The sequence below is a fragment of the Brassica oleracea genome, chromosome C3, assembly GCF_000695525.1.
Source record: "Brassica oleracea var. oleracea cultivar TO1000 chromosome C3, BOL, whole genome shotgun sequence".
Taxonomy (NCBI): domain Eukaryota; kingdom Viridiplantae; phylum Streptophyta; class Magnoliopsida; order Brassicales; family Brassicaceae; genus Brassica; species Brassica oleracea.
In genome coordinates, this window is record NC_027750.1 from 32,989,415 (window position 1) to 33,007,571 (window position 18,157).

The 18,157-nt window shown below is 36.0% G+C and overlaps 1 protein-coding gene across 1 annotated transcript; it reads right to left on the reverse strand.

The window, feature by feature from the left end:
* Nucleotides 1-5,414: 5,414 nt before the first annotated feature.
* On the reverse strand, nucleotides 5,415-8,070 carry LOC106334722 (purple acid phosphatase 10-like). The gene is made up of 8 exons (XM_013773061.1): nucleotides 7,645-8,070; nucleotides 7,149-7,349; nucleotides 6,969-7,080; nucleotides 6,644-6,873; nucleotides 6,412-6,550; nucleotides 6,099-6,319; nucleotides 5,895-6,016; nucleotides 5,415-5,813 (listed from the first exon to the last, which is right to left on the reverse strand). Exons 1-8 carry the CDS (start codon nucleotides 7,831-7,833, stop codon nucleotides 5,615-5,617), a joined length of 1,413 nt encoding a protein of 470 aa, XP_013628515.1. The 5' UTR covers nucleotides 7,834-8,070; the 3' UTR covers nucleotides 5,415-5,614.
* Between the last annotated feature and the right edge of the window lie 10,087 nt (nucleotides 8,071-18,157).

The following is an 18,157-nucleotide window of genomic DNA, read 5'->3' on the forward strand; positions in this document are numbered from 1 at the left end:
CTATTTCTGGCCAACGATCGCCGATGACATCGAGCAGTTCGTACTACAATGCGATAAATGCCAAAGACATGCACCGATGATACATCAACAGACACAAAATTATCTACGATATCGTCGCCGAACCCTTCCATGAAATGGTCCATGGATATAGTAGGTCCTCTGATATCATCAGAACTGGCCTAGTTGTGATTCCTTTTGGTATTAACAGACTATTTCACCAAGTGGATCAAAGCCGAGGCATACCACAAAATCACCTCAGCGACGGTAACGAGCTTCATTTGAAAAACATTATATGTCGACATGGTTTACCGTACGAGATTGTAACCGACAACGGACCGCAATTCATCTCGAAAATATTCAATGAATTATGCGAAAAGTGGAAAATCAAGATTAGGACCGCGAGCCCCCGATATCCAAATTGCAACGGGCACGCTGAAGCCGCAAATAAAACCATAATGAATAACCTTAAGAAAAGACTTGGCCTCAAGAAAGAGATGTGGGGTGAAGAACTGTACGGAGTCCTCTGGGCCTACCGGACAACTCCTCACACAGCAACCTAAGTAACCCCATTCTCAATATCTTACGGAATCGAGGCCGTAATACCAGCCGAGATCGAGGTCCCAATCCAACGATGCAGAATATGTCTAGAGGACATCGAGCTCAACGAAGAACTACTGATCGATCAACTAGACATGATCGCAGAACGACGAGAAAAAGCGGCAGTATGTGTACAAAACTACCAACAAGCCGCGGCACATTACTACGACTCCAACGTAAGAAACCGCCCCTTTTCCATTGGCGACCTAGTCCTTCGAAAAGTATTCGATGGAACAAAGAAACCAGGAGCAGGAAAATTGGGAACAAGGTGGGAAGGCCCATACAAAGTAACCAAATAAATCCGAACCGGAGTCTACGAGCTAGAAAAATACAAAACTGGTCTCCCCGAAATGAGACCTTGGAACACTTACAACTTAAAGAAATACTACAAATAGTACAAACCCGAACCTCGACCAAGTCTACCGAGCTTTGAGCTGGGAGGCTACCGGCACCAACAACTCAGTAAAACGAAACAGAACTACGAATAGGCTTGATCCCTAAAAGAGGGTACATAAGAAGTTCGATACCGAGCGCAACCCAAACAACCAAACAAACTTATGTCACTTTCCTTCTATCACTTAGAAGACTTGAACTTCTAGCATAACCCACCCAATTGATTATGCCATCAGGTCTTATAAAGTCCCACAAAACAGATTCTTGATCAGTCTCTGTTCCGCACCTTCTAAATGTTAAAACAAACAAGCTCAATGAAGCTAAAGTTGAACAAAGCATTCGATTAGAAAGGTATTAACCTGATAATCCATTTTGAAAACATATATATGTTTCTTCAACAAACCAAAAGAAAAATTAAAAACACAACAAAAATTACAAACTCCAAAGCATGCGGGTCAACTTTCACATCATTCTTGATTGACCGAGTCACCAGAAACTTCTGGAACCTCGAGGCGACTAAGGGAAGGATCCGACACCGAAGAAAGACCATAATCAAGATCAAGTGAGATCTCCCGAACCTTTGCTGTACTCAGTCAAAGCCTCAATACAAACTCGCACTGCAAACGAATCTCCGCGGCCGTCTCCTTCTTTTTCTTTTGAAGCTTATCCTTCACCACGGCCAGAACCGCGTCATATTCTTGAGCCAGAGAACGACGAGCAAGATCGCGCTCCTTACGAGCCGCCGTGTCACGACCTTCGATCTCCCGCCTATGCTTTTCTTTCATTGAGTCGAGGTCATTCTGAACAGCGACCTTCTCCATCTCAGCAGCAGCCAACTTCCCCTTCAACCCCTCGATCTCGACATCACGCTGCTGCTCCGTCACTCGAACAGCCTCCAACTCACCTCGAAGTTACTGAATTGTGAGGAGATGACTCCCGACCTTCTCTTTGCTCTGAAAGTCAGCCAGTCGCTTTTACATCAAGGCGGCGTACTCATTGCTCGCCTCCATAGCCTAAGCAAAGGCGATAATAAAATTGAGACAGCCATCAGTTTATCCAAAACGTCAGAAGCATTCACGACCGCCATCTGAACGTACGCGTCACGTTCTCTCTTATGTCCCCCAAATAAGGAAGCTCGCATCCTCTCTCCCTGAACTTACGCCAGATCAAGGCGAGACGCTCGGGATTCTCGAGGATCGATACCTCGTTATCATACGAAAATCTCCACGAAGAGGCCTCCTGCACCACCGGGAGATGAGCACTCGGGTCGACCCGAGAAGTACCTTTGCCAGAAGCCCGCAACAACGGAGGAAGTCCTGAGCTCGGCGAATTCAAACTCACTGAATTAATTTTCTCTAGGGCTCGGCGTCGACGTGGATGAGTCGATGAATCGACGTCGTCATCAAGAGCCTGATCACCGGCAGAACCGCCTAAAATGTTCGACGTCCTTCGGCCCTCACCAACAGGAATGGCGATCGACACCGGCCTAGCCATAAATCCAGGAGACTGAGCCTGCAACTTCGACCTAAGAGTCGGTCCACGCCGAGCTTTCTGAGCTCGTTCAAATGACCCAGCCTCAGAGGACTCGTAGGATGATCGGGTAACGCCTCCTTCTCCCTCGCTCCTGAACAAAACTAATTTAGAGAATTGATGAACACGCAAACAATCTAGCTCAAATCTTTTCGAAAAAGGGGAGAAAAGAAAAGTCAGCTTACTTTTGTTACGACGACCCTTCCCTGGTCGACCGGGAGCCGCTAGACCAATAGGGGTAGCTCGATTTTCACCCGGTGGAAGAGCGTAAGCAGCTCGAATTCGATCTACGGTAAATTCGAGCCATCGAGGGTTACCTCACCGCAGAGTGGCGATTAATCCACGAAGCTCGGGAGTCATAGGTGCAGAACCGAAGGGCTCTACAAATAAGTAGAGAAAAGTTAAAAACACCAAAAGAGATTGAAGAGCAGAATTCACTTCAGAAAATAAAAACTTACCAATCTCGTCGGACCGCTCCCAAGGGATCCTTATGAAATCAAAGTCGCCGACCGACGCCTTGAAAACAAAAAACTTCTGTCTCCGCCGGTCATCCCTGTTAGGAATACCGTCTATGATAGAACGGCCGGCTCGAGGAGCGAGAATCATCGTGCCAGGGAAGCCGCTATTCCGCTTAATAGCAAACAGTTGCTTTAACTCCCCGGGGCCAAACTCGAGACCTTCCTCCCTAGCTCGGACCCACGAAGCCAAGAAGTAGCGGGAGAAATTAGACGCCTTCTGAGCAAAAACCATTACAAGCTCCGCAAGCGCCTCAAGAAGAAATCGAGGAAGAGGAAATGACAAGCCTCCGTCTTCGAAATGCGACATGTAGGCCCTGCAGTACCCCGGCCTCAGTTTCTGAAATTTCATCGTCGCCAGGAAGTTCAATCTCTAAGGCGTAATCAACTCCCCAGAGCTCGTAGATGGCCTCGATATATTTCGCATCGAGAATCGTCAGGAGATGAGGACCAAACTTTTCATTTGCCAAAGATTCAGAGCAAGTAGAAAGATCAAGAGGAAGGCGATATAAGAAAAATGGAACCGTTGCGTTAAAGAAGACGATACACTCAATGAAGATAATATATATATACGCAGAAAAATGGTTCCCGGAGAGGTTAATGCTAATCAGCCACGAACTATCGATCTCAGCAACACGATTAGAAAAATGGCCGACAAGTCAAATCAAACGACGCGCGTGGTATCCCACTTGCCGAGAATTGCGACGCCGCCGAAGTGTGTCAGTTCTCACCCTTTCGGTTTACCAATAAACCAAAAGGGCTGGGGAACAAATGTTGGACCCAATTCTGGTCCATATGCCAAACGGGCCGGAGCCAGTTTGGGTCATGCGACGTTAAGCAACTAAGAGGCCTAGTACGAGGAAGAAGAGACCGATTCGGAAGAGCTGGAGATCACAGAACAGTTACGGAGATCGCGAAACGGTTGCGAGCATCACGGGAGCAGTCCGTTATAAGAAGAGATCGACGCTTAAGGAAGGGGGACGTGGAAAACCCTAGAGAGGGCTACACCCATATTTCGACCTTGTTTTTATTTGTCTTTAGATCTTTTCTCTTAACAATCTCGTTGTAACGTTCGATCTTGTTTTACTCATTGTATTCGATCTTATTCATCAATAAAAGTCAATTTTTGCCTACCGGAAACTGATTACATCGTTGTGTTCTAAAGATATCGTTACCTATATCATTTATCTTCCCTTGATTAAACTCCCGATCACTATCAAATTACTAGTGTAGATTTCAGGATCTACATCCCCTAGACATTATTTGAGAATTAATTTGACACATGTCATCTCAACTATCAATTTCACTAAAAAAAAGATGACATAGCATGCTAAAATTGATGACGTGGTTTATGAGAAATATGAATCTACTAGACATTATTTGAGAAGTGATTTGACATATGTCATCTCAACAATCAATTTCACTAAAAAAAGATTACATGACATGCTAAAATTGATGACATGGCTTATGAGAAATATGACATGACAATTACATTTAATGTAAATTTATATTTTTGGTAAACTTTTTAGAATAAGGTAATAACTCATAAATCATCATTAAAATAAATATTTTCAAATCTCTCATTAAATAATATAATAATAAATACATAAATGTTTTGCAAATCTCAAAATATTATTTTAGTATAATTTTATAATCATATAATTTTTATTATTAAACTTTCCAAATGTTATACAGTCTTTTCAAAACACTTATAAATTTTTATTCGTTATATCATTTTTTTTCTTTATGATATCTACCAATTTTAAAATTTTTGTTTAGTTTATATTTTGATAATTATAAAAAAAATTAATATATCTTAACCAAAAAAATAAATGAAAATCTATCTAAAATATAATTTTAAATAAATAAAATTATTCATTTTATCATAATTTTATGTTTAAGTAAATTAATATTTATATTAAAATATTGGTATAAAAATAGTAAAATCTAAAATATTAAGAAAATTTAATTTTTAAATATAATTGAAATTAAAAAATTTTCGCTGCACATGGTGCAGGAAAACACTTAGTTAACAATATTTAGAGAGAGATTTGCTTTTTCCTTGTTATTGATTTGATCGAGTTCATCAAATAAAAAAACATCTCAAGAAAAGAATCCTTGATTGACCGAAACAAATACCAAGTGAGGATTCTATCAGATCTCTTCGTTGAGCTGATTATTGATTTGGTATCCTACATCAACAGTAAACATATGTCATAAGACTTGGGATGTTATTGGTTGCATATATTGAAATCAACTCCGTCAACTTTAACAATATATCAGACTTTAAAATTTTGATTGATTTTACAATTTAAAATATATGATTTATGTAGAAGACCATGGGAAACCAGAATATATTAGTGAACTGAAGGCGATAAGTAGAATCGAATTTGAGTCACATTCTCTAAACAAGAATAGAGATACACCAAAACAGTTACAAATACCAAAAATCTGCAATTTCTGCATTTATCTAATGATCTAATCCTTTACATAATCTTCCACACTTTTGTTTGATTAATGTTTGATCTAAAAGGACATGTACAATTAAAGTGATGCATACAAATAAGATTATAAGGTTCTCAATCATCATCATCAGGAGAGTCATCAATGGGATGCCAGAATCTATTAAAGAACCACATGGTGTCACCATTCACAGCGCAGCCATCCTGGTTCCTGTGCCAGCCATAGTAAGCATGCGTTCTGTTCCTTATCGAGAATATTGCGTGTCCGAAGCTCGCTTCTCTGAAGGCAGAGTACTCAGGCTGAGGTTCAGTCATTCTGCAGAAACCATATCACACATTACAGAATAACATCGAAAATTAGGTTTCATTGATTAGAAAAGTTTAATTTATAGTTTACTTGGTAGACAATCCTTCATGATTGCCTCCATCACCAATGGTGATGTAGATGGGAGCAAATTGATCTTTGACTGGAGTACAGATTCCATTAACCACATTGTACGCAATGTTGGATATACGTTCCTGGTTTAAAAAATAGCTCAAATTTATCAAGAAGTATAGTTTAAAAGAGACATGATGAGCTAAAAATTTGTTGTTGTCTTACTGATCTTTCATAGCCATGGACGTGACCAGCAAAAACAACATCTACTTTGTACTTGACGAACCAAGGCTCATACATCACTCTCATTGTTTCACCTTCCATGTAATGGTAATCATAGCTGTTGTACCACGGTGAATGCATCAGAACCATCAACCATGGCGTTTCCGTTCTGTTGACCTTAGGGAATTCTTGTGCGAGCCACGTGTATTGCGGCGTGTATTTACCTGACCAAGAAAAGATTGAATGTTGGGGTCCTCTTAGTCTTGGTTTTAAAAAAATATCTAAAAAAGGTTTAAAAACTTTAAGTTGCATTTACCGTATGCTGAATATGAAGCTAGCACGATTATGTAAGCAGGACCTCTCTTTATTGAGTACCAGAATGGTTCTGTGCTGCCTGATGATCGGTGAGGAGTACGGTATCTATTCTTGAATGGCTTAAATGGTTTGGTTTCTCCCTGCAAAGCGCGTAAAAACAATCATTCTCAGTCTAATACATGTCTAACTAAAGGCTAAAGCCAAAACAGAGAAGATAAAGCAAGAAGCATTACGATCTGGGGGGCAAAATCAAGTTCATGGTTTCCTACGGTCCAAATCCAGGGTTGATATGCTGTGCTTCTTTCAATAAATCTTCCCCAAGTGTCCCATCTATTATTGTCATGGTTTGGGTATGTGTCAGCGTATGAGAAATCCCCAACAAACAAAATTGTTTGACCTTTCAATGGATTATTCTCATAATGTGTTAAGGTTATGTTAGAATCAAAACTCTGCCCAAGATCCCCTGCAACAAAACTTTGCAACTCAAGTTCAAGTCCATGGGAAGCTAATAACTCCCTCTCTTTTATAACCATGAATATATGCTCAGGATACAATTACCAATGAGACCAAACGTGTAGGGCACGTCAGGACCAGCTTTAGGAGGAGTGAAGAACCAGAACTTGCGTTTTGTCTGTCCCACGCCTACCATATAGTAGTACTTGGTGTCATACTACAAGAAGAGAAACACAAAATAAGATACACTACAATATAAAAGATTATGAAATGATGATGATGGACCTCTAAGTTACTGATGGGGCAATGATGGATGTGACCAGACGTATAGTTGTAGAATTTGTACGTCTTGGATTTGCCACGGGCTTTTAGCATTTTGCAGCTATGCTCTTTCCAGTACAGAACCGTGTTAGATCCTCGTGCTTTTTGCGTCACCCAAGACACTATCACTGCCTTTCCTTCAAGGTCTCCTTGTGTAATGTGCACCTTTTTGTGGAAAACCCAAATCAAAAACCCCAGTTTTTTTTTTGGTCAAAAAAAAAAAAAAACAAAAAAGACTGGGGTTTTTGATTTGGGTTTAGAACCATTGTTTGACAAAAAAGAAAATAAAAGTTTGCATCTTTGTAAAATTTCAATAAGCAAAGGTTAAATCATTTAAAAACATCCAATAAATAGCTTTTTCTCCATTAGAACAAGATAAAAAAAAAGACAAAAGTGTACCATAACAAAACTCATAAAAGATTGTTGATTAATTTATATGAAGGAAATGAGGTATGCGTACCTGTTGAGGTGCATTGCAACCAGGAGGAACACGAAATACATCACTATCGAGTGGCATATCAAGCGTTGCCTCTAACCTCCTCACGTAACTACTTGTTGTGCCACCACGAGAGAACAGCACTAAGCTGTCTAGAACCAAACATAGGAAAAGAAGAACATAATATTGATTTAACGCTTGGAAATGGCCCATTTTCTTGAGTGCTCAGATTATCTTGTGTGAAGAAAGGTCCTCTGAAGAGCGTACAAAGACCGAAGTTTCCTTATGAAGCTGGTCCTGATGGGAATCAAATCATGCATCTTCCACCTCCCTCCCAAAAAAAGTTGAATAAATTGTCATTTTTAAGAGAAAATTGCTAATATATACAAAATAGCTATTAACTATTTTAAAAAGGCCAATTTTTATTTGAATTGCTTCTGTTCTTTAAAATGCCAGGACGGGCTTGATATGCATGTGTAGCTATTAAATACTTTAAAAAGGCCAATTTTTATTTGGATTGCTTCTACTCTTTAAAATGTCAGGACGGGCATGATATGCATGTGTTGTCTTCAGCAACGGAATATGAATGTTGTTATATTTCCTTAATTACTTTTTTTTTTGACTAAAATACTCAGATGGCATATGTTAACTCTGGGAATATTTTATGTTACAAAATTAATGCACCCTTTTCAATCGGACCCAAGATTGTTCTGGTGTCATAATCAGGGGCGAAGCCACCGCTTAGACTATGGTGGCATGTGCACCCGTAGTTTTATAAATATTATACGTTTTGTATGTAAAATATTAAAGAAATCAGCTAGCTGAGTTGGTTTAGTAGAGTTATGCACCCCTCTCATGGCCTAAGATCGATTCCCCCGTAGGATTTTATTAACTTTTGCACCCATAGCAAATAAAAACTTTGTGAAATAATCATGTCACAAATTGGTTCTATAATGTGATAATTTTGGATGAAAAGTCCACCAATTCTTTTCGTTCAGGCGAGTGTTTGTCTAGTTGACGCGATGCAAAACAGAAAATTATACTACACTATGTGTATTAGAAAAATAATATAGAATAATTCATTAATACCAATAATATATCAACAAACATATTTGTCTTAACTGCAAAAAAGAATAAAAAGAAAAAAGAGAGAGGAGAAAAAGAAATGGGAAAATGAGTAGAAAGAAAAGGAGAAGAATTAAAAAGAAGGAGAAAAAAAAATAAGAAATGAAAAAATAAACCTATTAATTTATAGTAATGATGCAACAATAAAACATAACACATGTTTATTTAATGTAAAATTATATTTTTATTTTACTTTTACCAAATAGAATAAAAAAAAAGTATATTTCAAAGCAATGATTAGTAAAACATGCACATTTTAATTCAATCGATGAATCGACTTCAAACCACTTGGATTGGAAAGGTAACACAGTTCTATCTCTTGTGTCTGAAAATGAGCCCAATCCTTTAGTGTAAAGTTTTTTTTTTCAATTGCTAAACTTCTAATGCATATGCACTATTATGTATTTTTAATTGTATTTTTTTGCACCCAAATTGGTTTTCTTTGTTTCAAATTGATCTAAAATCTGAAAGGACCTGATAAAGCATTAAGAGACACTAAAAATACTCTTTAATTCGATAGAAAAAATCAAAACAAAAATTAGAAACTAGTAAAAACACAGTTTATCACAGTTGTAATACCATAAAATAATCAACAAAACTTGATTGTATTCATTCCTAAAGTAAGGTATTTATAGAATGATGTTGAACCTAATATTAATAGGAATTAACTCAAATGTTATATAATAGACTACAACATTGTATATTCCTTTATCGTACTAAAAGACAGCACTCCGAAAGAAGTGGGCTACTCGAGTATAAACCAGCTCCAAGTTTTAAAGATAACTCTTCTCGTGAAATCTGGTTTGTTTGCGGCAAAGAGGATCGTCCACGATCTTTCACCATGTGACATTGTCAATCTTGTTTTGTCAAGATCCTTTAATAACATCGCGAGCTTGAAAAAAGAAGCTTTAAATTGGTGTATATATTCCGGTTTAGTGGTTTGGTTAGTTAGTTGGTTTAGTTCCCCAATTGTATAGCTAACTATATATAGTATATACTTGTAAATATTCATTCTAATCAATAAGAGATATTTTGATAACAAACTTTCGTCACTCTCTCTCTCTCTCTCATACCATATTACCATCAAGCTTCAGAGAGAGAGTGAAGAAAGTTTGTTATCAAAATATCTTTTATTGATTAAAATGAACATTTACAATTATATATAGTTAGCTATACAAGTAGAGAATTAAACCAACCTAAACCAAACCATTAAACGGGAATACATACACCAATATTTTATAATAATTAAAGCTTTGTAATAGTTAGATATATGTACACAAATATATAATAGTTAAAGTTTCGTAACAGTTAGATATATATGTGTGTGTGTCTGTATAAGGGAGATTACACACGTAAAGCTTCAAATAATTTAATTAGAATGTTTGAGCTTTGCTCTGTTTTAGGGTAGAGTTTACCCAAAACCGTAAGAGTTTACCAAGTATTATGTAGCAAACTGATAACAAATATCCATGTTGCAATAAAACGGGGGCATATTTATAAAGCGTAAGAGTTTATACAAGAAGGAGAGGAGCCCAAAGGCTAAATGAGACTGAAGTAGAGGAGTGATTAGGTGGCAAAATCCTCGTTATAAACTTACAATAATACAATAATAGCTACATAACTAGAGCATTGGTACTGCATAGTTGGCATAATCGAGATGACATATAACTTTGGGAGATTACTGTAGCAAAACTTGAAAATCCTTTTGCATACAAACTCTCACATTACACCCAGTAGGTTTCATATGAGCAGAGAAGCTTTTCTTCAGAAACTTTGAAAGTATCAACCAGCCTTGGAAAGTATCCTTTCAACTAGGTACATTGGTTCATTCTCATTAACGAGTGCATGCACTAAAAGCCACGAGAGGCGAATGTATATAGTAACTTCATTGCGCAAAAAAAGAGAGAAATGTGGTACATGGAAAAGACCGGACATAATCAAAGTCAATATCATTTTTATTCAAACGTTTATTCATTTGAGTTTAACTAAACATGAACTAAGATAAAAGATCTTGAAGCAAGGTTATATATGATGAAATAAGTTCTAGAAGAGCCAATGTTTCCTTGAATAACAAGGTTATAGTACTTTCCATATATCAACCCTAGTAGCTATATATAAACAACAAGATTTTGACATGTGTTTTAAACAAAAACGCAGAATTATTTTTTTGGTAACAAATTGTAAATTTTTATGTTTCTTTATTTGTAGATATAATATAGTTGTAAATTTAAAAGTTTGAGATATTTTGACCATTTTATATTTTGTATAATTATATTACATAGTAAAACAGGAAATATTCATTTAAAAATATCATTTAACATCTATCTATCTATTTATTTATTTACTTATATATTTAAAGTTATGTTTTTTCTTTTCTCAGCCCACCACGTCATCAAGCCGATTAACCTCATTTCAACACCTGTCCATTTGATAAAATGTTTAGTTTCATTAACGTTCGGCTATCTAGAGGTGAAGCTGACATTTGTTTTAGGATTTATCCATTTCAACTGACATTTCAACATTTGTTTTAACGTTCGGCTATCTAGAGGTGAAGCTGACATTTGTCCATTTCAACACCCGTTAGGCACATTCACTTTCTAGAGGTGAAGCTGACATTTGTTTTAGGATTTATCGTCGTCTCCCAAAGGAGACTAACTCCAAATACCCCATACCCTCTTAAAACGATTCCCACTACCCCTTTCTATTCACACTACCTTTTTATACGTGCATTCCTAAATTTAGCCTTCCCTTTACATTTAACTCTCCAATTAGATAAATTTCCATAAATCAGATCTCCAACCACCCGACCCCACAAACAACTTTAACCAATTAAATCACTCAACCCATTCTCTTTCTTCTTCCCCAAACTCTCGTTTGTTATCATCCTCCATTGACAAAATTTGAAGCTCAAAAAGAAGGTATTTCTTGTCCGTTTTTGATGATTTTTTTTATGAATATCATTAAAATGAAGTTTCTATGATGGGTGATAAAAAAAATATAAGATTTAATGTAAATTTCGTGAGTTTAAAAAAGTTTTTCGTAACAGTGTTTTTGGATTTCTTCATTTTATGTCCGTTTTTGATGAACTTTCTTTTGTAGAATATCATTAAAATGAAGCATATATCATGGGTATGTAAATAATGTAAGATTAAATAGAAATTCATAGAGATTGAAAACAAATTTGAAACTGTGTTTAGGTTTAAACTTTGTTGAATAAAAAGAAAGTTTAAACTTTGTTTGTGGGAGACTCTGTGGGTAGTATAGTAAGATTTTTTAGATGGTCGTAAATCTGATAGTAGTGGTATAATCAGAACAATGTAGTCGTTAAAAATAGATTATTTCTTAAAATAAATTTTTTTGGGTACTACTAACTTACTAAGGAAACTGCATTACTATGGCAAAGTAGTGTTACTAGTACTACTCGTATTACTATGTAGACAAGTTCTACTGGTATTACTATATTGTATAGTAGTAGTGAAATGAATTAATATTAGTAATAGAAGGATGTACGATATGAGAATTAATTTGTATTTCTTAATAATAATAATTCTAATGATAATGCTATTATATTTCAGGAAAAAATGCAAAATCCACATTGCACAATCATTTGTTTTGATTATGAGAGATATTATATAAATGATGTGGCTGAAATAAAATGGATCGCATTTGCTGTACTACTTAGAACTCAGTGGGCGATGATGATGAAGGAAGAGATGAAATTCACACGATTGTGTTAAAGAAATTAGTGGAGAAAGTCACTTACTCTGGTTTGGTTGACCGCATTTGCAGTACTACTTAGAACTAATATGTGTAATCTAGAGTACTACTTCTTCTTTGAACTACTATTTGTATTATGCATGTTTCTAAAAACTTATATTTTCGTCTTATTATTTGTTTTTATCAGATATAACTTTTATTGGTTGTATATATATGTCTAAATATGTGTTTATTTATCAAATTATACATTAAAAACTATAAATTTTATAAGTCCATAGAAAACTTCTCATTCCATACAAACCATCCTTATACTTCTATGACTAATGTCTTTATGGTAAGACCATAATGAGGTGAATAACACAAAATACATTTTTTCTGAAATGTTTTTCTACCAATTTTTTATATTCAATCTTAAACTGCCTAAATGAATTGATTTTACTATGAAAGTTTTGTTTTAGATGTGGTATTACTAATAAATGTTGAAATTTTGTAAATGTATTACTATGAACAACATAGTATTACTACAACCTTAGGTATTACTAAGTGTAAATATGTTGAGAATGTTTTACATGTGTTACACGTTTACACGTATGTTACACGTTTTACACGTATGTTACACGTTTTACACGTGTGTTAATTTTATTTGAAAGTGTTGATAATTTCTTAATAATATCTAATAAACCTAGTAGTACAAATTTAATTTCTTAGGCATGGTAATACCTTGTATTACTAGTGGTCCAAACCTGTTACAACACAATCATACAATTCCAAAATAATAAACTTCTAAGGTTTCACATCAACAAAGCATAGGTTTAAACAGACCATCCTACATAAGTTCACTACAAAGCCGAGTTAATATTAAACATCAAAATAGTTTAACCCAATAGTCTTTCTAAGCCTTGGTTTTAGGCTTCTTCTTTTTCTCTTCGATCTCATTGGTATTCACTTCCATGAAAGGAGAGGAAAGCCACTGTGATGGTACACATACCCTTTTTCCGGTGGTGGCATTGTAAATTTCTGTGGATAATCAGCCTTTTCCCTACGACGTGGTGGTGTATCTACTCCTTTCTTCGCGGCCATTGCCTTAGTCGTACCACGTGGTGGTGTACCCACAACTGGAGCAGGAGGAGTTCTATCCGTCTGATCCACAACAGGAGCAGGAGGAGTTCTATCCATCTGATCCACAACACGAGCTCTTGAAAATGGAAAAAATCCATCATAGCTCTTGAAAATGGTAAGAATTCACTATGCTTTCTCTTCCTCCGTGTATTTCCTACACTCTTCCTCCTCGAGTTCTTTCACAGCTTCTTTCTCTAGTTTCTCAGCTTCCTCAGGTTCTTCTCCAACCCGAGCCTCATTGATCTCTGCCTCAACCCGAGCCTCACTGATCTCTTCTTGATCATTTTTTCCTTTTTCTGATTACTCTGATTTTTCTTCCCGCGCTCTTACGGCCTGCCATTATGTTGATCCTCTGAAAATCCAAAAACAACCAAAAACGAGAATCATTAATTTGGCTAATCTCAACACCATTCACTCAATCAATAAATCTAAAAATCCCTTTCAATCTATATGCTCAAACATTCAAAGACTCAACCACCAATTCGGTTTTTCAAATCAAACATTCAACCACGAAAACATTAACTCTAAACCATGGTCATACTCGACAATCATCACTACACAGACTCTCCTCACTACACTAATCTCAAAACCAAATTTACTTTCAATCTCCATAGCCTAAAACCCCAACATTCTCTCCAATTGAATACATACTCATATACATTTTCTCCCTAATTCATAGTTTATGTTTTAACAAGGAATCTCACCAATTAGATTCAACTTATCCAGTAAAAAAAACCCACAAAATCGCAACAGTTTGGTCCAAAATAGGAGTTCAAAAAACCTTTCTATCATAACATATACCAAATCTAAGATTTCACCATGTTTCCCCAATTTCATAGCACAAACCCGCTTACTAAAGACAATACCTTAGTTTCGTCTACAACGTACAAGTTTTTTCCAATTTTTATCTAATCTAAATACAAAATATGACGAAATCAACCAGAATAAATCACTTACCAAGATGAAGGATGTCGATCTCTTGTCGATTCGGAAGATGGGGGCTCAATTATTACAGAGAAAGAAGAAGAAACGAAGATGATGGAGATTTTAGGGTCTATCGTCGTTTCTGTCGCGAGAGAAAGAGAGAGAATCGACTTGCCAGAAACAAGGAAAAAAGTTGAAATGGGAACATTTATGTTTAGGAACCGGTTTGGATCCAGATTGGTTTGGATGGGTTGGGTATCTCTGGTCGGTTTAAGTAATTAGGTGATTTTGTTAAGGATACCGTCGTCTTTAGCCACTTTTTTCATTTAATATATATATATATATATATATATATATATATTTATTAAGGGGAGAATTCAGGATTTTCAAAGGGAGTATGGGGCATTTGGAGTTATACTCCTCTCCCAAAGCTGATTAGGTATACCATCAATGGAGGTTTTCAAAGTCTCAGAGAAATGATTCATAGTCAGTAATCATTGCATCTATGTCGGTTCGTGTTGTGTCGTTTCGTTTTTGATTCATCTCCTCTCATGCGTTACAAGTTCCATTGATTCACCGTTATCAATGATATATTAACTCTTCCTATAAAAGGGTAAGGCCTCATCACTTGAAAATCACTGGAATCGTATTTGAAGATGACCAGCATGGTCGGGAGATTTTCTTCTCCTCTCGCCATTCCTCAACAGGTTTGTTCCGCTATTCATCCTTTGGAATCTCATTTTTGCTGTAATCTGATCTTTTAAGGCATTCATGTAGGGATCCTCATGCCCTGGATTTTTGTCATATATATATCAGAGTTGTTGTGTCAGATTTCTTATGTTGTTATGAGGTTACGAAGGGAGTATCTGTTCTTAGAAAGAATCATGTTCCCACAAAAGGATCGCATTACCCTGCTGTAGACAAGGCTTTGGAGATGATTAAGCAAAAATTTCATCTCTTAGCAAGGTAGTTTAGTGACCAATGTCCGTCTCTATTCTTGCAGCTTAGCAGATGTTTTCTGCTTTAAAAAACAGGTTGTGCTTGCTTGCTCGCAAGAGCAGGATTATAACGGATATTGATATTGATCCCGTTGCTTGGTTTGCACAGTTACATGTTTGTTTTTTTTGACTAAGGATACTATATTCTTTTTTTTAGAATAAAGCAAGGTTAAGACTTGAATCTCACTCAAGTTATTGTTTCACGGAGTGAAGGGCATGATGCTCATAAGTTCTGTCTGTAACTAACTGGTGCACAAGCTTTTATCGGGAACACGATATGGTATATAAGTAATCTCTTGGTGCATTCTGTTCGATTCACATATCTTGAAGAAATTGTTGTTAAAGATATGTGCACATTGTTTGACATACATTTTTGTGAAATAACCTGACAGACTTTTCCAAAGGAATCAATTAGGTGTCTGCAGTGAAGCTTCCGCTGCAACTAGGCCTCGAGCTGCTTCAACTGCGCGTGATATCGAGATAGAGCGTAACTTACTAACCATGAGTTTCTTATTCTACTGTTTTGAAGAATCACATAATCACTTTTTTCATTGAAATTTCCAGATATGCATACTGATTTGGTTTACTAAACTGCTGCAGCCCGAAATATGACGTTGAGCTCTCTATTATACAAGAGAATATAAGAGACAAGTTAAACTTAACTTCATTCTTATTTCTCTGCATCTTCAAACCTTTTGTCTGCAGTTAGTTTCAATTTTACTCTTTAACAATGTATTGACACATGTTCTATTATCATATCTTTCTTTCAGTCTATATGTGACAAAAAGCTGTGAGGAAGCTTGCACGATTGCGGCACCTATATTCTCAATTGGCGGGGAAGCTGAGGAGAGAAGATGACAAGGTAAGATAATAGTATTTGAATAATTGTACATAACATGATCATCTAGATAGCTTGAAGTAAGGGTTGTGAATATTATCACCATTCTTTTCTTTTCTTCACAGTGGGTTTGATTCTTTTGTGTTTTTATCCACAGTTTAACATATTGGCTGCTCTGCATCGAACTTCAGCTGTTTGAAGGCTTCCAGCAGAAGAAACAAGACTTTTGATTAAGGAAATATGTGAAATATCAGCTGTTTGTAATATTTTTTATTTGATGTATTTTTGAGAATTTCCATTTTTTCTTCTATCGATGTCTCTTCCAGACAGCTAAAATAAAAGTACCAACAAATTTGTAAAGATATATATGAAAAGAAAATAAAATGTTTAAGAAACTCCATCCTACTGATTATTATAGTAAGAATATAACAAAAATTTAAAAATCTACAATAGTTATAATCATGAAAATCTTTTTAATGTTAAAAACTTATAATTTCTTAATAAATAATAAAATTAGTAAAAATAATGTTAATTCAATTAAAAATATATGAAGATGCAATGAGAATGTGTTTTCGCTAAACAAAAATAAAACAATGCAAAAGGAAAATATAGTTAAAATAATTATCACAAAATATATTTTATACCAAATAAAAATAAAAATGTCAAATATTAAACTAACAAGATGTAATATCCCGCACGAATCGCGGACAAACCCTTAGTTACACACAGTGATAGAGCCACATGAGAGGTAGGGGTCAACTGACCCCTATGAAATATAAATATTTTAACATGTAAGCTTATATCCAGTGTTTTAGCTGTGACAAAATGGCTAAACTATTTTTTTTTGAGTTCAAAACTCAGCTATGTTTCTTTTAACTAAAAAAAATTATTTAGAAATAATTACGCTCAGACATACTTTCTCCTTCCTCTATAACACTTTAACCTACTTTGGACATGTCAAATACTTTTTCACATATCATTGTCCAAATTACCCTTGTAACTAAAAGGAGAGTGTCGTTTCTTATTTTTAACACATTGATTTATAATTTATCATTAATCCAAAGCCTCCAACCCCTAAAACGTCGTCGAGTTCTTCAATCTCACCGCCGCCTCCTCATAACCTCGGTAATTCCAAAACATAGTGAATCAAATCGAAGAATTTGTCGATTTCTAACTTCCTTGATCCTTCTATTTTCCTCGCGAGCGTTATTTTCACCATCTGATTGGTGCTTCATGCCTTCTTAAACCATCTATCTTCTCCGACCCATCGAAAACACAAAAAAGCTTGCAGACGTTTTTTAGCCGTAGCTTCAATGATGAATGGTATTTACCTCAATACACTCTGATACACGCTTCACCAACGCAGAACTCTCCCAACCACACATCAGCTAACCCCACATCACCAAAACCTGTCTCCGACCACTACTCGCCCAACCACATGTTCATGGACAGCAACAATTTTCCAAAGTCACACCCCTACCCCAACCACAAGTTCTCCGCCCACACTAACATTAACCACACATCACCCAACCAAAGTACGAATCCCCAGCCACCACCAAACAAATAGATGTGTACTTGCTTCAATAACATCCATCTAATTTCTTTTATAAATCTTTAATCTAGCGTTCTAACTTAATCCCATTGTTCAATAAACCTACCAAATTAATGCACCCAAAATAAATTAACTTTTGGCTACTTTTTTTTCTTTTTTGATAAAATGTGAAATTTATTGATCTGTGTAAAGAATGACTATTTACAATAGACTACAAAACTCTAAAAGAAATCTTTACAAAGTATAAACTTTCCTGCCATGGTA